General features: G+C 45.5%; 1 protein-coding gene across 1 annotated transcript in view; it reads right to left on the bottom strand.

The window, feature by feature from the left end:
• ACOX3 (acyl-CoA oxidase 3, pristanoyl) overlaps nt 1-12,646 on the bottom strand; it is a gene marked incomplete at its 5' end in the record, with an annotated part of 28,075 nt that extends 15,429 nt beyond the window's left edge. Inside the window, 7 exon segments of the mRNA XM_082238532.1 lie at nt 429-518; nt 2,935-3,009; nt 9,866-10,099; nt 10,820-10,994; nt 12,452-12,512; nt 12,515-12,568; nt 12,571-12,646. Of these exon segments, the coding sequence (XP_082094658.1) occupies nt 429-518; nt 2,935-3,009; nt 9,866-10,099; nt 10,820-10,994; nt 12,452-12,512; nt 12,515-12,568; nt 12,571-12,646 (765 nt within the window).
• Between the last annotated feature and the right edge of the window lie 74 nt (nt 12,647-12,720).

Here is a 12,720-nt window from a genome sequence, read left to right as displayed (position 1 = left end):
CACTGCACCACAGTCATGGAGCTCTTTTCCAAACTATTTACCAGCAGAAATGTGAGGCTGTTGGGTAGGGCTCTTCCCATGACAGGTCCCAATACAGTGGCCTGTCTGGATCAGGCTTTGCCCTCCGCCCTGCTTACTGCACAAGGGCTCCGGAAGCATCTCAGGGCCCTTGTACCATCTTCTCAGAGCCTAGCCATCAAGGCAAAGGACTAAAAAAAGCTCTTTCCAGGTTGGAATTCTCCTGTGCCTCATTCATTCATTCATTGGACCTGAGCCTACGTTTGTGATCATATAAATAGGTTACATGTGAGTTGCAGGTCCACTGTATAGAAAAGATTAGAGTACCTGGGTTCAGAAGTACAATGTCCTATTTTAATAAAAAATTAAGTGAAGAATATTAGAGAACTTTACAGGGCACTGCTACTAACTTGAGTAGTCGGGTCATATCTAGCTGTAGTCCGCATGTTCTTGGTATTGCTGCCATGGCTTAATTCAGTCAGAGCAAAACATCCAAAGTTCTGGAGACAAAAGACACAAACTGAGTAAGAACTTGTATGATTCAAACCAGGGTGGCGTAAACATTAGGGCAATGGGGGATCTCTGTTGTGAAAGAGCTGCCCTGGAGCTCCAGCTTACAAACTTAAAGATGTTCATCTGTGAGCTTCAAAGTCTAGTCCTTAAATGATTCAGAGTGGGCACACTGCCCTGCAGCCGGGTAGAGGTCACCCACTGACCAGCGGCTGCCCTTTGGGAAAGGGCATCTCCTCTGGCAGGCTAGGACAAGGAGGTGCCAACCCTCTGGAGGCTGCATTTGACAGGTGTGGGGTGTAGAATCATAGAATCATAGAGTTGGAAGAGACCACAAGGGCCATCGAGTCCAACCCCCTGCCAAGCAGGAAACACCATCAGAGCACTCCTGACATATGGTTGTCAAGCCTCTGCTTAAAGACCTCCAAAGTAGGAGACTCCACCACACTCCTTGGCAGCAAATTCCACTGTCGAACAGCTCTTACTGTCAGGAAGTTCTTCCTAATCTTTAGGTGGAATCTTCTTTCTTGTCGTTTGGATCCATTGCTCCGTGTCCGCTTCTCTGGAGCAGCAGAAAACAACCTTTCTCCCTCCTCTATGTGACATCCTTTTATATATTTGAACATGGCTATCATATCACCCCTTAACCTCCTCTTCTCCAGGCTAAACATGCCCAGCTCCCTTAGCCGTTCCTCATAAGGCATCATTTCCAGGCCTTTGACCATTTTGGTTGCCCTCCTCTGGACACGTTCCAGTTTGTCAGTGTCCTTCTTGAACTGTGTGCCCATCTTTCAAGCTCCTGTCAGGTGGCACCTGGAAATGCATGCCAGGCGTGATCAGTTCCACTCAGGAGCTCTCAGCTGAAGTTTTGATCCCTTCTGGAAGCTGCACGGCTTGCATTAGGAGGCTGTTTAAATTTGGCACCCAGTGCAATGCCAGCATCCTTCTTTCGGCAAGGATTACAGCTACTGTCAAAAGTTCCTGATTGGAACTGGTCCTGCCTGGAAGAAGTGGGCAGCAGGGCAGCATCGTAACACAAATGAATTATCTGGATTGTCATCTGCCTCCTGATTTTTCCTTTGAAGCCACGGCTGTGCTTGTCCCACACCTGGCACCATATGATGTTGGGTTAGGGACAGGTGGCCACGCATGGCTATTGTGAGGCTGCAGCAGCTCTAAAGTGAGCCCTGAAATGCACTATATTTATCATTTTTTAGCCATTTATTAAATTTGGATACCGCCCTTCATCTGCAAATCTCAGGGCAGTTCCTCCTTTCCCTCTCCTCCCACCTATCTGAGCTCAGTGTTTATATCACAATTCACAGGTGTAAACGTTTAGGATCAAGTCAAAAGGTAAATGTTAACACCAGGTCACCACAGCAACAAGCAAAATCCAAAGCAGGCATAGGCAAACTCAGCTCTCCAGATGTTGTGGGACTACAACTCCCATCATCCCTAGCTAACAGGACCAGTGGTCAGGGGTGATGGGAATTGTAGTCCCAAAACATCTGGAGGGCCAAGTTTGCCTATGCCTGATCCAAAGCTTAGTCAATGTATTAACAGTGAAAAAACACAAAATGAAAAAGTTTCCTTAAGAAGTTAAAATAAAACTCTTTGCTTTATCCAAAGGAGTGTGCATAGAGTCCTTTAGAAGGAGGATCAGCTTTCTCCAATCCCACTGTTCAGAGAAGCAGTACTTCCCTTTCTGAACATTTTTTTTATGCCAGGGTGGGGATTCTGTGGCCCTGTATATGTTGCCAGACTACAACTCCCATAATCCCTGGCTGCTGGTTGCACTGGCTGGTGCTAATGGGAACTGGAGTTCAACAACATCTACATGGCAACAGGCTCTTCATCCCTTGGCTAAGTTCACACCTTTTGAAAACTGTTTGGTTGTGGGAATAGGGGTCATGCACACAGAATTGACGTATACAGCTTAGGATACGAATGTGGAATCCTGCTTCTACCTGCATCACCCTTAACTGAAGCAAGGTGAGCATCTTTTGGACAGGTATGTTTGTGGCTTTGTGCTGAAGGACTGCACTCTGCTGATTTGATGCTGCAAGGCACTTCTTGAACTACTGCCTTATAAATTTGTATTAGATATTAGTGAAGATCCTGCAGTAGTTTCATAAATGATGAATAAGCAAACTGATCCAGATAATTCATCCCTTCCACTGTAAGAAACTTTAATTATGGTTTTCCGACAGAAACAGAGAAGCACTAGTAAATCAAAATGAAGTAACTCCATAGGAGATACTATTTTACAAGAGATTTGCAGGTATTGCTTCATTAGTATACGTAGCTAATAATCTTGTTTTTAGAAACACCATTAACTCAAAATTAGTGGCAGTATATATACTGGTATTTTAAAGCAAAGATTGATTTAGGTAGTTTAAAGAGTACCTTCATATTTTCATTATCTTTAATAAATTCTTCATGTCTTTTTGAGCCAGAACTCTCAATTGCACTTTTGAACACCTGTAAACATTAAAGACAATTAGCTGATGTAAATGATAAATAGTAAAAATATTTTTGTTAAAGTAGAGGAAGGGGTCAAAATGACATGTTCAATAAAGATTTGAGATAGAAAAGCATCACTGCTCACAGCTCAAACCACAAGTCAAGTGTTAAGTTGCTCCCTTCCTAGGAGAAAATGCTATTCTGTGATATTTTACGCTATTCTGCATCAGGAAACACAACTTCATTACAAGAAAATAATTTTCCTCCTGGTTTCAGCTGCAAAGTGAAATAATGAAAATAAAAATGAATGATTCCTTGATCTCTGGATTATTATTAAGCAATAGTACAATATCTTCTCAAGGCCGGTGAAGAGAACAGGTTTCATCCTAGAGCACTTGCCACCATCCCACAACCCTCTCAATCAATTTTCCAAAAAAGGGGTATTTGTAACTGGGCAGTAGTCGTCACGAGGCAATGGGCCGAGGGTGATTTTTTCAAGGAGTGGCCGTATCACTGTCTCTTTCAAGATGACCAGAACCACTCCATCCCAAAAGGATGTGTTGGCCACACCCAGGATGCATGTGATCATACACCCAACATGAAAAGAAGGGCAGGAGCCAATAAAATATGTCCCCAGGACACATCCGTTGATCCCAAAAGGGTGATGAGGCTGAATTGAACTGTTGAGTAAGTTTGACAATCACAATAAAATAAAACATGGAATGTGTTCGTTTTCAACCTTTGACACGCAAAGGCTCTGGTAAAGATCTAGTGAGGATATAGAGGTAAATCCTTCCACTGCCATAATGATGATGACGAAAATGATAATGATAATAATAATAATAATAATAATATTGTATTTATATCCCGTCCTCCCCAGCCAAAGCCAGGCTCAGAGCGGCTAACAACAGTAAAATAATACAGCATTCCAAAATTAAATCATTATAAAATCAGTTCAAATCAAATTAAGGGCAACCATTGGGCTAGAGTTCTGTGAGGATTACCAAAGGAGGGTAAGGCCTGGTGGAACAGCTCTGTCTTGCAGGCCCTGCGGAAAGATGTCAAGTCCCGCAGGGCCCTAGTCTCTTGTGACAGTGTTCCACCAGATCAGGGCCACAGCCAAAAAGCCCTGGCTCTGGTTGAGGCCAGCGTAACCTCCCTGTGGCCCCGGACCTCCAATATGTTTTTGTTTGAAGACCATAAGGTCCTCTGTGGGACATACCAGGAGACATACCATGTTTCAGGTCTTCCCATCCTGCCTCCTCCTCCTAATGGGAAGCTGGGGAGAGTTTGTTCTTCCTATTCATCAGGACTTTTGTGTTGCTGCCCACTGGTGTCAGAATAATGATACTACTTGTTTAAAAGGGTTTGTCAGGTGGAATGTCAGGTGGGAATTCTGCCTGTGTGGCACCATCCGTGTCTGTCCAAAAGGGAGAACTTTAGGAAGATGCTACATACTCTTTACACCATTAGGTCCTTCTTAACCCTAAAGGTTTCTTGGCCAGCTCAGATCACTGCTGTAAGCGACTAGGAGGTTTTGTAGACTGTCTGCTTTGCTCCCTGTATGACAAAAACCAGCTTAGCTTAAACCCAAAGGAGACAGTGCAATTCTGTTAGCTTCAATCAGAATCTGACCTAGCTCTGTATCAACACAGGGAAATGGTTTAAATAAAAGTAGAGAAACAGTAGTTTAATCATTTCTCACAGTCAGATGATTAGATGACATGATGAGATAATGGTTTATAATTCTGATACCAGTTTTATAAATTTATTTATTTATAAAAATGTTTATATACCACTGTATCATAAAAACATATCACAATGGTTTACAACCATATAAAAATATACCGTAAAACCAAAGAATTGTTACAATATGAGTACATCGCAGCTGCAAACTGGCAGCTTGTTTACATCCCATGATGTGGCTAGTCCTGGGAAAGAATCTTCCAGGCAGTTCACGGGATACACAAGGCTTTGTTCCGTGTGTAATATGAGACCTTCCTGTTGCGTTTGTAAAGGAAGTCTGAGTCACTTACTTGGAGAAGTTTGAACTGATCGGGCATGTTTTCTGTAGAGTTGTACAGTCAGAAATAAACAAGATGTAAAAGGACTTTCTGACTATTCTTCTTTCCCCTGTGAAAGGGGAGAAGGGAGAAGGGGGTGTGCATCTTCCCCACTGGGAGATGTGGCCTATCAAGATCTCCCTGGTTTGTCTGGGATGCCAGCCAGAGGAAGATCACCGGTAAACAAGCTCCGGGAGCGGGGAGAGAGGCCAGCCTCTCCCGAGGGGGCTAGTTTTACAACAAGTGGTAGCAGAACCGATGGACACTGGTTGTGCAACAAGTGGTAGCACGCGGATGGTGGCTACGAAGTAACGGCTAAGGACGGCTGGAGCACCGGTGGAGGCGTTTTTTGCTGATAAGCGACGTTCCACGGACCCCTGACAGTTGCTGATTTATGGCTGATGGTGAACGCGGATTGAAAGTTCTCCGGTTCGCTCAGAGAGGCTCCTGTTTTCGGATTAAAACAGAGCGGAGAGAAGGCCACATACCAAGCATTCCAGGGGAGCTGATAAAACTGCCACTGCCTGCCAACAAGTCGTGAGTACTTTACGGGCTGATTTATGGGCTCATTAGCTTCAAAGGAAAGAGTGAAGCAAGCCAGAGCAGTAAAAAGCTCAGAAGCTGGAAAAAAAAAAGCTGTTGGATTTTTCAGCGTTAGCTTGCTGTCTCGCAGGCTGTTGGAAGAGACTTTCCAAGCTGAGCTAGCTGCCAGGTGCTTGCAGCTTGTAAACAGCTCATAGACTTTTGGATTTTTCAGCACGTAGCTGAAAGCTGTAACTTGGAATCAAGATGGATGCCAAGAAAGGGGCAGGTTTACCTTATCCACCTCCCCTAACTAATGACAATTATTCCTCATGGTCTGTGAAAATGAAAGCCCTGCTTCAGAGTCAGAGAGTATTTGGAGTGATTAAAAATCCCGTTCCAGCTGCACCCACAGTAGCTCGGAATTCTCAGAATGTGAAAGCCAGGTCGGCTATTATTTTGTGTGTCTCTGATGATCAGCTTGTGCATATAGCAGATTTGCAATTTGCACACGAGATTTGGGAAACGCTACAGCAAATCCATCAAAAGGATGCCGCAGGCACAGCGCTGCTGTGCTTTGAAAAGCTCACAAACATGCGACTAGCACCTGATGGTGATGTCCAAGTGCATTTGACAGAGATGAAATTCTTACGCCAGCAGATGGCGCAACGCAATTTCCCTCTTCAGGAAGAAATATTTTGCTTCATGATAATTAACAGTTTGAACTGTACGTACAAAACAGTTGCAAGTCAATTGGGTTCTCTACCTGCCCGGGATCTCACGGTGGAGAGAATTTGTTCTGTGGTTCTTAATGAGAGAGACCGCCTTGCTGCAATAGCTGTTGCTGACAGGGGGAGTGAAGTTCGGAGTTCAAGCACCCCCACTGTGGTTGCCACTGAGGAGCAAGCTGTAGCTCTGAATGTTGTTCGTTGTTACAATTGTGGCCAGCCAGGGCATATTCAGAAGAACTGTAAAAGGCCACGTCAGCAAAAAGGAGCTAAAGGGAGCTCTGCAAAGCCTGAGGCTTCAAGCAAAGGTCATGCCAAGTCAAAGGCAAGACCAGCAAAGGCTTTAATATCGCCGGGAGCCTCTTCATTAGTTGAAAATGCGTTTATTCTGGACACGGGCTGCACCCAGCACCTAGCATCACGCAGGGAATTGTTTTCTACGTTTGAGAAGCAAAGCTTCACTGTGAAACAAGCCAATGGTCAAGAGATTGAAGCGACCGGGTTTGGAGCTGTTTATCTGGAAAGCCTGAACTTGACTATAAACAATGTGTATTATGTTCCTGATTTAAAGTTCAATCTGCTGAGTGTTTCTCAGATGACAAAGAAAGGACTGGTGTTGTCCTATGATAAGGAGAGTTGCAAAATCTTTAAAGACGGAGAGCTGTTTCTTTCTGCCAGAGAGAAAGATGGACTGTATCTATTGATTTTTGATAAGTCAGATTACAGAATGTGCACTGAATGTGATACTAAAATGTTTTCTCTTGCAGGTGTATCCAAGGATAAGAAGGCTGCAAAGATAACCAGTGTTTTTCAGCGAGTGTATGCTGATGTAATTGGTCCTCTAGCACCATCTAGAGGCAATGCAAAATACTATCTTGTATGTGTTGATCATTATTCTCAATATGTATGGGTATATGTATTGAAATCACCAAAAGAAGCCTTAGCAAGGTTTCAGGAGTTTTGTGACAAGGTTAAAAATGTTCATAATGCTAATATTGATTATCTTTTCACAGATGAAAAGCCAATTTTCCTTTTACAGGATTTTCAGGATTTCCTTAAGAAGCAAGGGATAGAGCATAAGGTTGCTGTTTCTGAAACTTCATGGAACAAGAGTATTTCTGTAAAGGTAAACAAAAAGTTGCAAAATGGCATGAAGGCACAATTGCTGAGTTCACATTTGCCACATGAGTTTTGGTCTGAATCTTTATCTTCTTTCTGTTACACTTGGGTAAGAAAGGTTTCAAAAGGTATGGAAAGTTCTCCTTTTGAGGAGCTCTTCCATAGGAAACCTTTTGTAACACATTTTAAGGTTTTTGGATCTCACGTCCGTACTGAAACTCCACAGGGGGTTAAGAATGCCAAAGGCATTTTTGTGGGTTATGAAAAGGGTCTCTACAGAGTAATTTTGTCTGAATCTGGTGAGGTGATTCTCACAAAGTTTCTAGAGAACACTCCTGGACAGGAGAGAGAGGTTTTTTCACACATTTCCTACTGATAACAGTTCAGATGATAATTCTGATTATTCTGGTACTGAGAGTGACACAGAAAGCTCAGAGAGTTCTGTTGACACAGTCATTGAGAGGAGTTCTCACACAATGTCTAGACCTACTGTTGGAAAACTAGCCCCCTCGGGAGAGGCTGGCAACTCTCCCAGGCTCCCGGGAACTTGTTTACCGGCAATCTCCCTGGCTGGCATCCCCGCAAGTCCAGGGTAGATCTTGATAGGTGACATCTTCCAGCTCGGAAGGTGCACACCCCCTCCCTCCTTGCATGCCAGCAAGAGAAAGGAGATAGTCAGAAAGTCTACATCTCTACAGTTTATTTCTGACTTTATAGCTGTACAAAAACATGACCGATCTGCTCAGTCTCCATCGAGCAAGTGACACAGACTTCCTTTACATACGCAACAGGAAGGTCTCATATTACACACTGAACAAAGCTTTGTGAAGCCTGTGAACTTCCGGGAAGATTCTTTCCCACAGCTAGCCACATCATGTGATGTTTTCACCAAGCTGCCAGTTTGCAGCTGCGTTGTTCTCATATCGTAGCACCTACACAGGTTAAGGCTGAACTAGAAGTGAACTGAACCACTATTTACTGTTGGGCGTGGTTCTCCAAAAGGTCCTGAGGATAAACCAGTCAGCAAACAGGATCAGCACCTCATACGCAGGTCTGAGAGAATCACAAAGGGCGTACCACCAAAAAGGTATTCTCAAGAGTTTGCTAACTCTGCTGTTGCATGTGTTACTATTGTTGACAACTCTAGACAAGTTAAAGGTGTGTCTAAGTCAGAGACAAAGACACAACTGGGAGTTACTGAGCGCAACACAACTTTCCCTACCCAAGGTAATGCAGAAGCACTCATTCCTTGGAAAACAGACAACCAGAGAGTTACACTGGTGAAACCAGTGGCAGGTAGTTCCAAAGGTGGAACTGAAACAACAGGGGATTGTTACGTGTATAACAACTGTTTGTTTTCTTCTCTGGATGAAGCTTTGTTCGCAGCTAACGTTGATTCATATGGGGGAGGATGTTACAATATGAGTACATTGCAGCTGCAAACTGGCAGCTTGTTTACATCCCATGATGTGGCTAGTCCTGGGAAAGAATCTTCCAGGCAGTTCACGGGATACACAAGGCTTTGTTCCGTGTGTAATATGAGACCTTCCTGTTGCGTTTGTAAAGGAAGTCTGAGTCACTTACTTGGAGAAGTTTGAACTGATCGGGAATGTTTTCTGTAGAGTTGTACAGTCAGAAATAAACAAGATGTAAAAGGACTTTCTGACTATTCTTCTTTCCCCTGTGAAAGGGGAGAAGGGAGAAGGGGGTGTGCATCTTCCCCACTGGGAGATGTCGCCTATCAAGATCTCCCTGGTCTGTCTGGGATGCCAGCCAGAGGAAGATCACCGGTAAACAAGCTCCGGGAGCGGGGAGAGAGGCCAGCCTCTCCCGAGGGGGCTAGTTTTCCAACAAGAATAACATTCTAAAACCACCCTGAGACCTCCGGGTATAGGGCGGTATATAAATTCAATACTACTAATAATGATACAGTGGTACTTCTAGTTGCGGACACGATCCATTTCAGGGTGCCATTCGCACCCCAAAAAGTCCGCAACTAGAGCAGCGCTTCTGCGCAAGTGCAGAGTGCAATAGGGTGCTTCTGCGCATGTGTGAAGCGCACAGAACGCTGTGTATACACTTCCAGGTTTGCCACGTTCGCAATCCCAAAATCCACAACATGAAGCGAACGCAACTAGAGGTATGACTGTAATAATAAGTGAAATAATAATAAGTGAAAAGCAATTTAAAAGCAAAAAGAAATTAAAAACAAATATCAATAGACTATTGTGGAGGGTGTATGTTCAAGCAATGAAGTTTTCACTACAATTACCACGTGAAAAAAGTGTCAAGCCACTGTAGCCTCTAAATCAAAAGCGTACATAGAGCAGCTCAGATGAAATCTCCAAAAATATTTATCCAAAATAAAAATGGAATGCTTTGCTAGTAGGCTTGAGTCTTTAAGGAAATCTATAAAAGAGCTTACACCTGCATTGTACATACCTGGGAATTTAGCAAATATTTGGCTCCTAGAGACCAGTCATACATCCCCAGGCAAGTAATCACCGCTACAACTTTTAATGGTTTCTCAATTATGTCTTCTAGCCGTAGAAAATCATATTCAAAGAGTTTCCTACAGCGGAGGAAGGTTAGTTCACGGTATTTCTCAAGAGGTAATTCTTCTCCAGTGTGACGAGCAAAGAGAGGGTCATTTTCAAGAGCCGAGAATATTCTGCTCTTCATGGAAGAAACACATCAGAATAGTTGAACGTCAGATTTGAATTTATCATTGAACTGAAGTATTCATATTTTATATATTAACACATTTAGTCATTTCCCTATGCCATAAGAAATGTACAAGGACAATCAGGAAGCCGTTTAAAACTTAATAAATGTCAACCATCTTAAAAGCAATATTACATAAGTTCACATCCAAATGTTGCCTCACTGATTAAAAGCTCTTTGAATCATTATTATAGATATTGCATTTCATGTACTGCACTAAAAGCAGTAGAAGTTTGGATCTGATAAAGAAGTGCATAATTTCAATTTTATACCAATATAATTGTGAGGTTTTCCTCCAGATCAAAAACACAATACAGAAGAAATCTATCCCCTCCTCAAAAGGCTTCCAATATTTTTGAGAATATTGTTTTTACCCAGTCCTAGATGGAAAACCCTTTAAGCATGAACATCATGCACAGTCCTATCAAAATGTAAAGTAACTTACTGGACGGCCATTTACACTGACAAAAACAAAAACACCTCAAATCCCTGTTTATCAAGGATCATGGCTCTCTTGACCCAAGAAAAGGTCCCTGGCCATGTGAATCCCTTAACCCTAACCCCCCAGGAACCAGAATTTAATGGTACATATTGGATACTTTAAGGGGGGTTATGACAGATTGTGTTTAATTTGCAACATCGCTTTTAAAGAAATATTATTCTAAGCCTTACTTTAAAACGGAGGAGATCTTCTTCCTCTACGAAGAGTGCCATCTCTTTCCAGCTGAAGGATGCTTTCTTCCGGTAGGCATCCAGCGGTCCGCTGGGTAGGTCTGGGAGCACCAAAGTGTTCCAAGAGCTGACCTTTTCCCGATCACTGACAGATGCCATCTTAACATGCAATGTTCTGTAAGCAAACCCAAAAATCATTCAAAGCAAATGCCTTTTCAAAAAAGAAGAAATCCTTCAAAAGTTACTTGTGGAGGATAACAGAGCCAGTGTAGGCCATCCTCTCAGTGTACATTAACAGCTCCTGGTGCTGTGGGTTAAACCACAAAGCCTAGGACTTGCTGATTAGAAGGTCGGCAGTTCGAATCCGCACGACAGGGTGAGCGCCCGTTGTTCGGTCCCTTCTCCTGCCAACCTAGCAATACGAAAACACGTCAAAGTGCAAGTAGATAAATAGGTACCACTCCGGTGGGAAGGTAAACTGTGTTTCCGTGAGCTGCTCTGGTTCGCCAGAAGCGACTTAGTCCTGCTGGCCACATGACCCAGAAGCTGTACGCTGGCTCCCTCGGCCAGTAAAGCGAGATGAGCGCCACAACCCCAGAGTCGGCCACGACTGGACCTAATGGTCAGGGGTCCCTTTACCTTTAAAAGAGAGGTTGCTGCTGCTAAAAACGTTCCCTTTTCTCTCTCTGACTGGATACGGGAACTGTCTTTGGTCAATGTAAATAAACTTTGACCCTGCACAAAGAAAGCTACAAGGGGTGCTTAGATACAAGAAGGAGCAGCTGGTTTATGGGCCTGTTGACACGTTCACTGCCTCTCGTGCCATTGCTTTCATAAGCAGGTAATCGCTACTTATGCAAGGCAGCGCCCGAGTCCAACTTCCACGGACTGCGCAATCGGACAGGTTCGTTGGGCAAGCAGCTCCCACTCCGGGCAAGGGCGCTTCCCCAGCCAAGGCGCGCAAGGCGGCCCTCCAGCCCCCGCGGAGCCCCGGCGCACGCAGCAGCCAGCCGGGGCTCCTTTTCCAGCGACGCGTTTGCGCCCCTTCCCACTCGCGGCAAAGGTCCCCGAGGGGATCTTGCGGCGAGTCGCGCAAGCAGTGGCGTAGCGTGGGTTGTCAGCACCCGGGGCAAGGCAAGTAATTTGCGCCCCCTGACCCGTGGATTTGCGCCCCCTAACCCTAAACCCCAGATGTTGCGCCCGGTGCGCCCGGCCCCCCTGCACCTCCCACGCTACGCCACTGCGCGCAAGTGAGCGGGAGGCTGGGGGGGGGGGGAGGCGCCGCCAAGCAGCCCTTTTCTGCGCGAAGGGGAAAGAGGTGGGAGGCCCCCGCCGACTCCCCCGGGACTTGAGGCACCCGCACCCACCGTCTCTCCACGGTCACGGAAAACGCGAGGTCGCCGCGCTGCGCACCTTCCCCGACGGCGACAGACTTCGCTCCGCGCCCCGCCCCGAGCGCGCGCAAAGAAACACGCCCCGCCCTCTGATAGGACGCGCGCAGAAGCGCTCAGCGCCGCCTCCCGCGGAGCCCCGGGGCGCGCATCCAAGCCAGCCCCGGACTGAACGGGCTTCCTGCAGCGCGCCTGGGCTCTCCGTCGCCTCTGACGGGTCTCAATCCGTGTCTGAACTTACGAGACGCCGCCTCTCAGCCCAAGACCCCAGGGCGGCTTGCGGCGCGGAGAATCGCGCTGACTTCCGCACCTGCGGCTGCCTTTTCTTCGGCGGTGAGAGCTTTGCAGCCGCCGTGAAGTGACATGGAAATCCTGCCTTGCCCCCTGTTTGTTGGATGGCCACCTGCCGTGGATGCGTTGGTTCAGATTCCTGCATTGCCCGGGGGTTGGGCTAGATGACCTCTGGAGGTCCCTCCCAACTCCCCCAGGATTCTATGTTGCTTCCTCCAA

The sequence above is a fragment of the Podarcis vaucheri genome, assembly GCF_965113315.1.
Source record: "Podarcis vaucheri genome assembly, chromosome: 9".
In the NCBI taxonomy this organism is placed as follows: Eukaryota; Metazoa; Chordata; class Lepidosauria; order Squamata; family Lacertidae; genus Podarcis; species Podarcis vaucheri.
Note: the sequence above shows the minus strand (reverse complement) of the source record. Positions and strands in the feature narration are given on the sequence as shown.